We start from the raw sequence: 14,669 nt of genomic DNA, 5'->3' as shown, positions 1-14,669 counted from the left end.
CATCACTTTGAAATTGCTTGGGTGTACTCATGATTTTACTAAGGCATTGTTTGTGCTCTTAATTTTCTGTTTTAAAGAGCTTCTGGATGAAAGTGACTAAAATGACCCCTTCTTTGAGGGTTGATATGCCTTGTTTGTCATGAGTTAAACTGACCTTTTAACAAAGTGTTGGCATTATACATGACGATTTGAAATATGTTTAGTGAAATAATGGATGTGGTCATCTGACTTCTGCCCATATATAACAATATATTATTTTATTTTATTTTTTGTGTTTTGTAGAATATTAACCAACAATCTGAGTTGAACCCAGGGGAAAGCATGTAATATAATTTAATCTATAAACCTAAGTCCTTATGTGCATGTGGTCTGTCATCGGGATACAGTGTTATTGTTGACATCTCATATCTTCATTGTTGCCATCTTCAATAATGATCTGAACCAGCCTTCTGTCTCTGCCAATGTTTCATCATCAAACCAATGCTGACTTAGAATGTGCTCAGAATGATTACTGAGATGTTATATTATAATTGTAAGTATTTAATTGTATTTCTTAATATCTACATTTCGTCATCTTTCCTGGAGCTCATGAAATTAATTTGAGAGGGGTGTTTTCAAGATGACTGGCATTGTATTCGAAAAACATTTTGAGCTTATTAAGTCCTTTCCATGGGCTTTTTTGGTCTAAATGAGTCATAATCAACAGCTGTTCAGTTTGCACATGAATTGTACAGTACTTTCCATTCCTGCAGTGTTAAAGCAGCTTGCTTTTCCAGTTGTTTGGCAGATTGTACCAAGAATTTAGTGCTTAATCAGATAGAATTGTCTTAGAAAAATGCATCTCTGCAAACAGTAAGCCTTTGGTCAGCCTTGAAAGTTTCTTCATTAATAAAATTCAGCCTTGATTAATGTAGTATTCATAAAATAAGAGTTAACCTCTCTTGCATGATTCTTAAAAATTAATAACTATTTGCATTTATAGACTGTAAAACATTTAAGCATAATGGATCCCAACGTGCTTCACACATACCGAACTGTGTGGAAGGGAATCCATTTTCTTCCATTTCCACCTTGGTGGTACAGTATACATTATACACAGCAAGCTATGTGAATAATAGAGAATAATAGAAAAAATATATAATCAATTAAACTATAGGAGATCTTATATTTGTGTGTATGTACTGTATTTTCTTCTATGCATAATAAGGTTTCTTTTCTTCCTTCTGAACCTTTATCATCTGCTTATTTATATTGGGAGCCTGCACTCTTCAAGTTTTCATCCCATTCACCTTTGGTGTAGGAATTGCTTTACTTTAGAGTAGGAATTGCACCATGACCAGTGGGTGGGACTGTGCTACTGTACTGTGGGGCTATGAATCTGTGAGTGGGACACTGATACTGTACAGCCACAACTTCCAGAAGATATGTTTAAAATCTATAATATTATCTTACCACATAGCTCAGACACACTTACCTATTCAGAAAACATGTTTAAGATATGGGTTCCTGATGAGCTACAATCTTCTCTACTATAGTTTTTATGTTTCTGGAAATTGTTCTGCTACCAAAAGGTAAATTTGCCCCTGGTTCCAGGTTTGAGAGTGATTGATGTTCTGCAACAGTACTGTTGGCTCCCTGTGGCTCTCCAGCATACAGTACATCACAGTTATCTGTTGCTGCAGTGCACTGTCAATTAATGCTTTCACTTTCTAGAAATTTAAAAGCAATTGTTTGTGTGGCCTTATAACATGAGGTGATAAAATAAATGCAGTGGTTCCTGCTTCCTTTCTTTCTGATGTGAAATCTTTTATGTCTTCTGTCTTAAAACTTTTTGATTGGTAAAGTTCAGCTGTGGCTCCAAATAACAAAATTAAAAGTATTTAATCTCTCTTCAGGGTAAGAGTGGGCAGCACAATTGCTTTGAAAGTGTAGTTTCTGTACCCCGGGTACAGGGGAACCTGATCTGATTGCTTACCTGTTGATACCAGCATATGCCTTCAGCCATTCTAAAGCAGCCAGCTGTCTGGATGTGGTGTATTGGTCATACTGAACAAAGCATTTGAGTCGTTCACTTGTTGCTAAAAACAAGCACCACACTGAAGCCTTCCAATGAAGATCTGAAGGATTTAATTATGATCTCATTGCCTTATGGGAGCGATTGTCGTGTGTGTCTTGTCTTTGGCTGAAGTAAAAAAAATATATAATAAGTAAACCATTTCAAGTTCAAATTCCATTACATTATCCATGTCCTGCTATTAGGCATTACCTAATAGTGTCAATGGTATTACCCATGTTGTAAACTTTAGTTAAACCCTTGACGTTGTGTTCCATTGGGAAATGTGTCACTATTGGATGCAGGCCCGGCTACAGCCTTTGGCACTAGGCGGCCTCTTACAAGCAGACAAGTCAGAAATTCTGCAGACAGTTGGGAGTTTATACAGTCCCAACCAGATGATTTAGGGTGTATTGTAAAGCAGAAGTAAGTGATATGCAAGGGGAGGCGGGGGGAATGGACAGCTTGCATTATAGAAGTAAACTGTAGACTGATTTCTCCTGGTATTCTTTGTGGTTTTACCTTACTTGGTAATCTGTGAACACGCTACTCAAGCTTACTTTGTGTTCAACAAACCCCGAGTAACTGAATGAATACAGCCAGAAAAGAACTTCGAATAAAAACAACTGCAGTAACTTGATCTCTAGAAGAAGAAACTAGTCATTTTCTCTTGTGGTTTAAAGATGTGGGACATATTTTGCCATGAAGTGAACAGAGGATGGATCTCGGTGTCTCAGAACTGTAGAGAAGCAGCTGACTGCACTATAGAAATCAAGTTTGTCATGTGCTTGTGACATTTTTTACCCTTGTTTCTACTGGGACGGCTTTAACATTTTTCAGACACATCAAAGAACCAAGGCATTGTCATTGCAATGTGGAATCTAATGTGGAAGTACTGCATTTCAGTTAGGACAATAAGGTAGGAGTTGCTGTTTTAGCACCAATTTTGTTAATCCCAGTTGATGAAACTTCATTTGATCACTCAGCTTTTTCACCAGCCCTGCAATTTTACATTTATAGGCATCTGTTTGAAATGTTTGAAGTTAAACAACTTCTTTACCTTTGATGTGTTCTTAGGAACATTCAATATGAACAACCACTTTGATAATTGCATTTGCTGTTGGAGCTTTCTGGCACTCAGAATACTTTGAAATAAAGTAGTGATAGCATTGGAATTTTTAAATGTATACTTAAGATAAAGTCTGTATTTTTAATCAAGGTATTGGTCTTGGTTACAATGTGATACAACAAAGGTTTCATGTTTTAAAAAATGTTGTTTTCATCCAGATACATAACATGCCTCCAATTGATATGGGTTGGATTATAATATACAATCTTAGGCTGTCCTAAATGCATGTGCTGTATTCTAGCTATATCTCCACCTTCATTTGTGAAGCTTCTTAACTGTTTCGAAGTGGTAAAAATACAGAATTAGTCTCTCCTATTCCAGTAGGTATAAAGTGTAAATACTCCCCTTACAATGTTTATACATTTTTCATTAATGCTTTGATATAGAAGGGACACAATTGTAACATTTCTTTTATATTGTGTACAGTAGATTTCTGAACTTTCTTTTAGTTTAGCAGTGAACTACTTTAGTTAACTGTGATATGTGTTTATTTGTCAACAAATATATCAGACACTGCATCTTAAGCTTAATGTTAGTGTAATAAAAGACTTAAGTAACAGCAGATTGTCATACAATAAATGTTGCCAGTACTCTTAACACAATTAGCTCTCACAGAATCACTGATATAAGATCTGCACAAGGAAATATTGTTTTTACTAGCTTGTGCTAGACAGTTTTGGCTTTTAACTTTTCTTTACTTTTAAAAACAAAGATACAATATGTTTCCCTGGTCCCAGTTGGTCTTTTATTTTGATTAGCTAAAAACTTTAAAGTTGAAGGACACCCTTCACTGTCAAGTTACTCTAAATCTATTAACTACTCCCAGCAGAAGTGATAGCCTCTAGAAAATCATGTGTACTCTTTCCCTCTCCAAACCAAATAAGCGTTACTGTCACTCTTAATGCAATACCATTGTTTCTCTGTCAAAAATTATTAACCATAAAAGTATTTGTAAATCATATTTAATTGCTACTTTAGTAATGCTAAATGCCTCATATTATGGGCATTTATAAACCCATAATATGAGGTTCCAGCAATGATTTGCTAAAATTCACATCAGACCTCTAATTCCAGTGCATACTGTAAGATCATTTTCATGCAAATTATTAAATAACTTAAAATCCAGGTAAAAAATGAAGCGGTCAAGTTCTTGACATGTTCTCAAAGGAACTGGGACCAGCAGTGAAAGAAGAGTTAAAACAGTGATAGCTGTATGGGCATGTACCGTAGATTTTGGTTTATAGAGCTGAAATTAGTGGTCAGAGGGTTAGACCGGAGCCTTCTTAGTCAGCAAATTAGTACATGACTCGCAGTAAATAGCAGGGATTGTAATTGAATCTGTAGGGTTGGCTGGGGATAGCATTAAGGTTGTTTTTGGGGGTCTTCATGTTATTGGAGTATCTCAAAGTACTTATTTTGTTTCTTATCCACATCTGGTACATGTAAAGATTTGTGTCTAGTTGTTCTCTGAAACTTTTTTTTTCCATTTTGACTCATTTCCTCTAGTGCTGAACTTTTTTATTTGCATGATGTGGAATTTCCCTTCACGGTGGAAATATCCTTGCTGGCTTTTTTTTTTTGCTGTTTTTGTTTCCTAATACGAATTAGCGAAACAAAGTTTTGTCCACACAGGTGCCTGTCTGGATTGTGGTTATGGCATTTGTATACAATAATACTATGCAGGCAAAAAATATTTTGGTTTAGGACTATTGCAAATGAGTATGTGTTATTTAAAAATGCAGGAAAAATCTGAAGTTATCTGTTAAACTTAAGTAGTGTATTGCCATATTTACTTGAAGCATGTTGTTATCTTTGAGTTACTGTTAAGTCTTAAGGTTCTTCTGTGTTTTAGTTAGGAATGGAGTTCCAAAAGATAGTGGATCCAAGATGCTTGATTACAAATATGCTTTTGTACTGTTTGTGCTTAAAAGGGAGTGTCCAATACCTTTGAGCACAGACAGCAACCTGCAAGGCAATGGAATAAATTGGTTTAATTTGCAATTCTAATACAGTAACATCACAATTGAAAAATCTTTCATCTCATATTCCCTTCACATGCACCCCAGTGATCCACTTGTTGCAGTGAATTCATATGCAGTACTAGTCACTACAAACAAATCAGGAAGAGAAATATTAAACATACAACCTTTTTCACTGAAATGTTTTGAAAACTCTGTAACTATAGATCTGTTCTTGTCGCTTTTTTTCTGATTTTAAAGTATTTTAGACCTGTGTTTTGGCTCAGCAATAGTTTATTTGATAGCAGACTTCAGCAACAGTAACGACCAGCTTTTCTATATGCTAAACCACAAACAAATTGAATCGTATGGGAGGAACATTCCTAAGGCCTGAAGTCATACTAGAAGGTCTGTTATTTATGATGGAGGCCTCAAGCTTGCACAACTTTCTGACCAGAAATGTTTTTTGCTGTCCTTATTTGCCATCTAAATCACACCTAGACTCTGTGATTGTTAGTTTTTTTTGGGGGGGAAGTGATGAAGAAATCCCATTAAAGCACTTTTTGAAAATTCCTTTTTTAATTCATTTTCAGTATTAGAAGAAAGATTGAAAAATTATCTTTGTCTCTTTTATACCAACTACTTATTTATTTCCCTGTGCCAGATAGAATTTAGGTTACAGTTATGAAGTTGTAATCAGTAACTCTGATAATGTAATGCCCTTTATCTTGAGAAATTTCCTTTAGAAGTTTGCAGACTCATATTTTAACTACTCTTTATTGGCTTAAACTTTGATTTTAGCTGTTGTTCTGGAGGAGTCTTTATGTTAGTGTATACTTAACATGTTTCACTGAAATGATAAAGATAAGATTTTATGATGCATGATACAAAACAGTTTCATGAGTTCCAAAAGCTACAGTACATTAAATTATAGGAAGGTTAGTTAGGAAGGTTAGGAAGAACCTTAAGAGCTGTTCTACTGTATTTTGTAGACAGGCTAGGTCAACACAGGGAGATACTGCTGACTGGAATGTTTTTCCACAGCTACCCTTAAACTTCAGCTCTTTAAATGGCTACAGTGAAACAGTAGAACGGGTGAAATCTGATCTAGGCATTAAAACCCTTGTCAGAAGCACCAGAATGTATTATTTACTGAGTGTCTTTCAGCTGAAACCATGATGCCAACTCATTTTGTTTTCTGACAGGACTCTCTCTGAATTTTGGAGGAAACATCTTTATTTTTCAGAGCGATCCACTCACCCTTCATCGAAGACTTTACGAATCTCTTTCCTGTGCTTCCTGAGAGCCGTCTGGGGCAGTCTCAGTACAGCTGGGAATGCACAAGTCTGTTGTGATTCTGTGTGTCTGTGAGAGGAGTCAGAAGGGAGGCTGATAACTCATATTCTGGAATAAAGCTCAGTTTGTTTTTACTAGTTCTGGGCTTTTCACTTTGGAGGGTGTTTTTCAGGGGAACAGACGATCAGTATCTGGGGCTATACAGTCCTTTAACAGGCTCACAGCCTTCAGTCAGCAGTGGTTTGTAATGTTCAGGACCTCCCATTTGCTATTGAGTGTGTGGGGAAGTATGTGGAGTCTGCAGTAGACAGTCTGAGACAGTTAGCAGTTAGGAAGTTGTGCCCATGATTCGGATTTTTTTTCTCCTGAAAAAAGTCTGCTCTTTATTTTTTACAACAAGTGCATCTGAGCCACAGAAGATTTGCTTGGACTAATTTTGTCACTGGTGAGTAAGAAATCCGGCATATTTTACTTAACACAGGTTGGAAGTTGGTCGTGAAAATGTGTTAAACTATTTCACTACTCCTTTCATAGCACAAATTCCAACATTACGTTTAACTGAAGTATTGTGTGTTCTGACTAGAGATTGTATTTGGTTTGTGAGAACAAAACTTAACTGATCTGTTCAGTGAAATTGATCTAATCTGTTATTCCTTTTTTACTGTCATTCAATCAACCTGACAGCTGTATTGAATTCAATTAGAAATGGTTTTCGCAATAGAAAACGTAATTTGGAAAGAATTTCATGGTCACTTTACCAAAATGTTAGGAATTCTTTTCATCTTTGTTGGGTTTTTTGAGTTGGCAGGAATTGCAGCTATTTGTGCATGAGTTTGTTTATATACAGTATATACGCTTTTCATTTTTCAGGGTATATAATTGATATAACTGATAATATGCTACAGTCATAATTACTGTATTAAGAATGGTAATATTAATGCTATTCAATTATATCACAGTAAGTTTATTACATTTTTCCTTGTGATAAAATGCATACAGTATGTGCAAATTATGCAATTTCAGACAGCAAGTTAATGTGATCAAATTAATCATTGGTAAGAACATTACAATTCATCCTGTCTGTAGAAGCTAGAGTGTGTTTATTTCTCAGCAATTATGCTTCTGATATAGAGAGCCAGTAGTAATTAGATGTTATTAATATTTTAACACCGTTGGTTCATGTTTCAAAATCTAACTTGAACCTTATAAAGAGGGAAGGTATGTACTGTTTGTCATTACAGTTTCAACTTGTATGTAAAAGTAAATTTGTGTTCTGTATAACATAATGCAATAGTAAAATGTATCAATCATTTTAACCTAAAATAAATTACATCTCAGGATTTTGCCATTTTCTGCAGATATGTTATCGTGACTTTGGACACCAGTTAAAAATGCTTTCCCTTCTTTTTTCCTAATTGAACATTTCCTATTGTCTGTCACAACTTCAGGCAGATGGTGGTGGTTATTTGTTTTTCATTGTCCTTTAATTTTCTATCAGTGCTCATGTAACATATAATTGCAATGTAAATTATCCTTATTACATTAAATTAGTCATTGTTCTCTGTCCAGTCCGAAGCATAGACAAATTGGTATAGGCCTTCTGAGAATGTAAGCTAAGGCTCATTCTGTATATTGTACAGTGTGTGAATTGTAAACTTTGTGAGTCCGTGAGTATAACTATAGGTAGTATAGAGTTTTATTTTCAGAAATGGGAAGATGTTGCTATACAGTTCATGTGAATCCAATGATTATCCATCCATATAAATACTTTTTTGGAGTACTAGTGTATTGTGGAATTTTAGTTTTTCACTTTTTATCTTCTTGCATTGTCCTGTTCCAAGGATGTAAAGGCAATATGCTCTCAGAGTAAATCATTTTAAGTGCTGGATGGACACACCCGCTGCCCTCTGCTTCTCTATCCATCTGTAACCTTCCTGGTAAAGACATCTCCTGCCCCATTTTCTCTTTTCTACTGTACTTCTGGGACTTGTCTGGCCTAGGACAGTAGAAACCCAGCCAAACAGCCCTCATCTGACCTAAAGACCAACTGCATCAAGAGGCAGCCCTGTCCCTCTTAAAGCCTTTGTGCAGTGCAATTGTAAACCAGCCCTAGTTCAGCTTATGCACAAAGTGAGCATCACCTGTCCATGTTATTGAACCTCCCCTTTATGTTAGAAAACAAAAACTAGTAGGTGCAAAATGTGTTGTTTTTTTTATAAAGTTACCTTTATAAGTAGTATGCAGCAGTCACTAGTCCTCATAATACAAATGCTCAGATATTGTTTGAAAATGGTTGATTGGTGTTCTTCTTCCTCTGTGCTTTGGGTGGTAGTCAGCATTTCGGATGAAACCAGCTGGCACAAATTCTGATTAAAGGGATACCTTAAGACCTGAGCTGATTGAGGACCCTTATTTAAGTTCAAATGCAGCTATACAAAATATGAAGATCTTTGCCATCACTTAAATCTCAGCTAATTTCCCTGTGTATATGGGGCATCCAGCATCTGAGCTCCAATGAGGAGGAAGCTCTTAGAGACTTTTTCAGTGAACATATAATCTTTGTGAGAACACCTTTTTATATCCAGGGACCAGGTTGGTTTAGCTTTCAGTTAGTATCATACTTGCTGATACTGTGTTAGCATTCTTACTGTATAATGCATCACTGATGTCCTTGTTATTTACCCAGCAAGACATGAATTGTAAAGAATTGGTACAGTGATGGCTAAAACTGTGCATTAATTTTGATTTATTCCCTCAATATGGTCAGTGGCATAATGGACTTTCTCATTCACCACAAGGCGTCAGCCACCAGATCAATAGGATATTGACATGTTTTTATTTGTCAGTCAAAGGGGGTTGCTTTTCTACATCTTACGTGGACATCAGAATATGGACAGTGCCTTGAATTTTAGGTACCAGCTGGACAGTGCATGGCCAAGTCTCATACACCACCTGGGGCCATCCATGTTTTATGTATCTCACAGAGTTGTGGCAATCTTTTCCAGTCTTCATCAAATATTTATGGTTGTGGTGACCTCCACATAAGGAAGGTTCAGCTCATTCTCTGGTGGATAGTGGCTGACCTCAGGGCGTCTGACAGTACTGACAGAGCTACTGTTTATCACAGGCAGGAGTGGCTTCTTGTTAGCAGATAGAAGGTTATTAATTGTAGACTCTGCTAAGAGTAATGTGTTATTGACAAATGGAAACAATTTGCTAATATATTATTTTATGTTGAGGTTCCAGTGATATGTCAGTGCAAACTATTTATTACAGTGGAGACGCACAAAATTTATCTTCAGCACACAACGTCCAAGCCTATGTCCCATAATCATGGGGATGAATGTAAAGTACTGCCTTTGCAGTTTTCATCTTTAAGTGGTTTGTATTTAATATGTGTTTTTCCTGCATTTTTCTTTTATTATACCCTTATGTGCTTTGTGGTTTTAAAGCATCGACACACAGAAAAATTATTTGTAGTGTACGTTCATAGTTGTAGTAGCTCCGCTAAGCATTTCATGACAACCCAATGGATTTCCAGAAATTAATGCATTGAATCCTTTTCCAGCTTATTTTTAGATAGTGTTGGTGGTAGTTCTGTCATGTTTTGAGATTGGTTTTTGCCAAGCTTTTCTGTAGAAAACACATCAATACATTCAACTGTGTGTACGATTTTCCAGATACCACTAGCCCCCTGCAAGATGTGATGTAGTCCATTTATTTTCACAATAGGGTATTAATGCTTATCTAGGAATTTTGTCCTGTATTTTTTGGTGCAAGCAAATACAGTATTTTATGCTGAGTCTGCGGAAAACTTTACTAAGTGAAAACATAACATTTGAAAATGATTAGTGAGGAATGCACGTCTAAAAAATTAATCTTGAGCATAGTGCATTATCATAGCATGTTATCATTATCAGCAGTGTGGCACACATCTAACAATGGTATGACTGTAATTCATACTGTACAAGCGTGTTTAACGTGAAATAATACTATACATGCATTTTATGAGTTTCAGGTGTATCTTAATACTTCTGGTATTAGTTAGTAGGTTTTTTACTTAAGGGCTGATACTTTTCCCCAGACAAAGAAAATCTGTTCTACAGTACGTGTTACAGAATCATTCCAGTAATCATCAAGACAAAAGCAGGCAACAAAATGTATAAAAATATTGGAAAGCAGAAATTAATTCCCAGAATATTCCATACTTACAATGACTGACTGAATGAATCACCTTTTTTCTCAGTACACAGACCTCACCATCTGGAACTGCAGAAAGAAAGTTTTAATTAAAATATATTTAAAATTGGCATGAAGTCATATATAAAAAAGAAGAGTAAGCTTGTATGTCATTATAGAAGGTAGTGGAAGAACAGACATTTCAACAACATCTCTTGTTGCTCAGTGTTGAAGCTTACAAGATAATAATAATAATTTCCCATTAATAAAAAAATCCCATTGGCCCTTACCAATCATGGCCTCCTAATAATCCCCCTCTATGAATTGGTTTCATTACTCTCTGCTCTCCTCCCCCCTAATAGCTGATGTGTGGTGAGCGTTCTGGCGCACTATGGCTGCCGTCGCATCATCCAGGTGGATGCTGCACATTGGTGGTGGTGGAGGGGAGTCCCCTTTACCTGTAAAGCGCTTTGAGTGGAGTGTCCAGAAAAGCGCTATATAAGTGTGAGCAATTATTATTATTATTATTATTATTATTATTATTAATTGCTTACACTTATATAGTGCTTTTCTGGACACTCCACTCAAAGCACTTTACAGGTAATGGGGACTCCCCTCCACCACCACCAATGTGCAGCCCCACCTGGATGATGTGACGGCAGCCATTGTGCACCAGAACGCTCACCACACATCAGCTATCAGTGGGGAGGAGAGGAGAGTAATTAAGCCAATTCATAGAGGGGGATTATTAGGAGGCCATGATTGGTAAGGGCCAATGGGAAATTTGGCCAGGATGCCTGGGTTACACCCCTACTCTTTTCAAGAAACGCCCTGGTATTTTTAATGACCACAGAGAGTCAGGACCTCGGTTTTACGTCTCATCCGAAGGACGGCACTTAGTCACTATACTGGGGAATTAGGACCCACATGGACCACAGGGTGAGTGCCCCCTGCTGTCCCCACTAACACCTCTTCCAGCAGCAACCTTAGTTTTTCCCAGGAGGTCTCCCATCCAGGTACTGACCAGGCTCACACCTGCTTAGTTGTGAGATACAGAGTAATATGGCTGCATGCTGCTGGGGTTTCTTGAAAGAAAACAGAATTTCATCTTCAATAACATATCTGAACAGCTTGTTTCACACTCTCACAATCCTTTGTGTAGTGAGGTACCCCATTCATAGGTTTAATTGCTTTTCTGTAGTTTCCTCTCATGACTCCTGCTTTGTGTTTGACTGTTTATACAAAAAAAGCCCACTAATAAACTTGTCAGTGAAGGACATTCCCTTGATAATGTATCTGATTGCACTTCTCTGTACTGATTTCCAGACCTGCAATATATTTTTACATATTTACAATGTTATATTTTATTGTAGCATTACGATCAAATTTGTATACAATATTCGAACTGAGCTGTCACTAGAGAACTGTACTGTATAATTTGAACTTTTTAAGCACCTTGATTTAAATTCTACACTTTTTATACCAGCATTTAGTTTGCTTTTTTATTGTTTCCCTACATTGTTAATGATGTGTTAACATAAGCACCTAAATCTTTCATTCTGTTCTTGTCTACATTAGACATCTGCCAGGTGTTTGCCTAGTCTTGATTTCAATCTAAATCTTTTTGAATTTCATTTGCTGCTTCCACAGTGTTTGCTAATCCTCTAATCCTCTGAAATCATCAACATTTTACTAACTATACCAGAATCCAGATCATTGATATAAATTAGGAAGAGCAGTGATCCCTGTGTTACTTCACAATTTTCTTCACTATTACCCAGTCCTCCAAACACATGCATTCCCCTGAATGCCTGCAACTTGCAATTTGAGAATTAATAGTTTATGAGGAATATTATCAATAAAGTTCTGAAAATTTTAATACATTATATTAAATACATTATGGAAACGGTACAAACTGACTATCCCAGTACAGTAATGAATTGGATCCTGAAAGGCCTACTTTTTTGTCTTCATTTAAATAAGTTAAAGTGTTTAAATCACAAAAACAAAACCAAAGGAACAGACCTACAAAGGAGCTGGTCAGAGAATACAATACCTGCAGATCAGTACAATGTTTTTTTAAATCCTCAGAAATCAATACAACTTACAGTACTTTTTATATATAAATACTTCTAACAGGCTGGAAATACTAAACTGATTCAATTATGTTGTGACCTGAGAATAATACATTTTTTGCTACTGCTACTGCTTTATTTTATGTTATAAGCCCTCATTATATAAACTTATTAATATGCCTTATTTGTTCCCAGTTCTGTTATAATGATGACCAAAAGAGTTACCCTCTTATGCAGAAGGGCTTTGACTGTAGCAATCTGAATAAAGTCCCTTAATCAAAGGGAAACATAACAGAGCCCCAATTGGGATTTGAACCCGCAACCTCCAAGTTATATATAACTCCCGAGCCAAACACCTTACTGCCGCCTCATTGATGTGTGTCAAAGACCACAGGGAGTATTCCTGCTGCAATCAGTAGACACCTATTGGATCATGCACTCGAAGCTGGGTTTAATAAAGGAAATCATGTGTAGACTGCAGTATGCTGTAGACTAAAGCTGGTACCAGAGGGGAAGTCAGCTTGGCCAGGGCAGCTGGTAGACCATCACTCCTATTCTAATAAATAGACAGCTCTGCTCTCAGTGAGGGGTCTCCACACAGCAATCTGTCTTCATCTGGGCCTAATGAAAAGCAGTTTTAGCATCTGATTAGCTCTTAATATGACAGAGCATCTGCATGCATTTGGTGGAAGATTGCAACTCTGGATATTTCTGCTTAAGTAGTGAAAGTACTGCTCTCTTGATATATTTATACTAGTGCAAACATGTGTGGAAAGACCAAAATAATTTGAAACTGATTATCAGAATTTTCTTTGTGTAGGCAATGGCAACAGAGGTCACAAGGATATTAGGAGAGTTGCATGCAATTTAAGGCAAAAGATTTCAGTGATGTATAAAATGTTTCCTGAGGTATTTAAGTGTCTAGGTGACAGGGTTTGCACATGTTTTTAAACACTTACCATCTACCAGATTTCCTCTTTTGCATAAGAGTTGCACTCCTTTGGGTGCAGGAGACACTATTATGTGCCTAGGGTGAGATGGTAAATAATCAGACTAAATCAGTTCTTTACTTCACTTTTTAGTTGTCCACAGAAGGAGTGTTCCATAAACAAGTGATTCATGATGCAAAGCTATTATATACAGTGCAATATGAATATGAGTGTGCTTATATTTATAACTATAGTGTTGTTGTATCATCATGAAGGGTTTACAAAGTGTTCTTAATTTTTATATACTGGATTCAGCACTAAGACAAATCCACAGCCAAAAAAGGAGTTTTAATTCTTTTGCACAGGCAGCAGTTTTCTTGCTTTACTATAATGTGTCGCAAGTTAGTATTAAGGAGAGTTAAGTATCAGTTAAAAATTCTAGCACTGTACTCAGAGCAGCACTTTTAACAGTAAACAGTAATTAAGGCTGAGCCTTCAGCAGAAATGCTGTGCAAACATGCATCCTGCTGTTTTAGTTAGTGCAGGTCCAGCCAACAGCATTGCAGACAGTGAGTTTGCATGCATTTACTAAAGTACTGAGGTCAAAAAATGTAGCACAGCTATTTAGATTGCCTGTGTGTTGGGTTGTACAGAACATAGATAAGTTTCATAACCAGAACTATAAGTCTCTTAAAAGGTTTCCTTTTGTGGATCTAAGTTTAATATTTATCCCCAGTAGGAGGTGGGAAGACTTAAAATAAGGAAGGCAGGGAAGACACAAGTATTTCAGTGTTCCTACAGGTTATGGATTGTTTGAGTATATGGCACTGCAGCCTGGGTCACCAAATAGTTGTTTGACATAATTATTTTTTATCCAGTCTCCCCCATTTCTTTAGACTTTAGTCTTTAGACTTCTTTAGACTTACTAGCAGACCTTTTCCAATCGGTAAACATAAACATTACTCTGGATTAGGCACACTACTCCTACCATACCGTAGCTCTATAATGTAGGTCCCAGCATTCAGTCATACTGAGTGCACATGTTCCTTA

The 14,669-nt window shown here is 36.6% G+C and overlaps 1 protein-coding gene across 7 annotated transcripts in view; it reads left to right on the top strand.

Moving 5' to 3' along the window:
* iqsec1b (IQ motif and Sec7 domain ArfGEF 1b) overlaps positions 1-14,669 on the top strand; it is a 202,894-nt gene that overhangs the window by 121,434 nt on the left and 66,791 nt on the right. The window contains exon 1 of one of the 7 annotated variants that reach the window (XM_088636886.1): positions 2,481-2,972. The exons of the other annotated variants lie outside the window; for them this stretch is intronic. Within the exon in view, the coding sequence (XP_088493012.1) occupies positions 2,926-2,972 (47 nt within the window). The 5' untranslated portion in view covers positions 2,481-2,925. Of the gene's footprint in view, positions 1-2,480; positions 2,973-14,669 lie in introns of those variants that run through there. 7 annotated transcript variants of the gene reach the window in all.

This window comes from Lepisosteus platostomus, chromosome 6 (genome assembly GCF_059453375.1).
Source record: "Lepisosteus platostomus isolate fLepPlt1 chromosome 6, fLepPlt1.hap1, whole genome shotgun sequence".
Classification (NCBI taxonomy): domain Eukaryota; kingdom Metazoa; phylum Chordata; class Actinopteri; order Semionotiformes; family Lepisosteidae; genus Lepisosteus; species Lepisosteus platostomus.
Note: the sequence above shows the minus strand (reverse complement) of the source record. Positions and strands in the feature narration are given on the sequence as shown.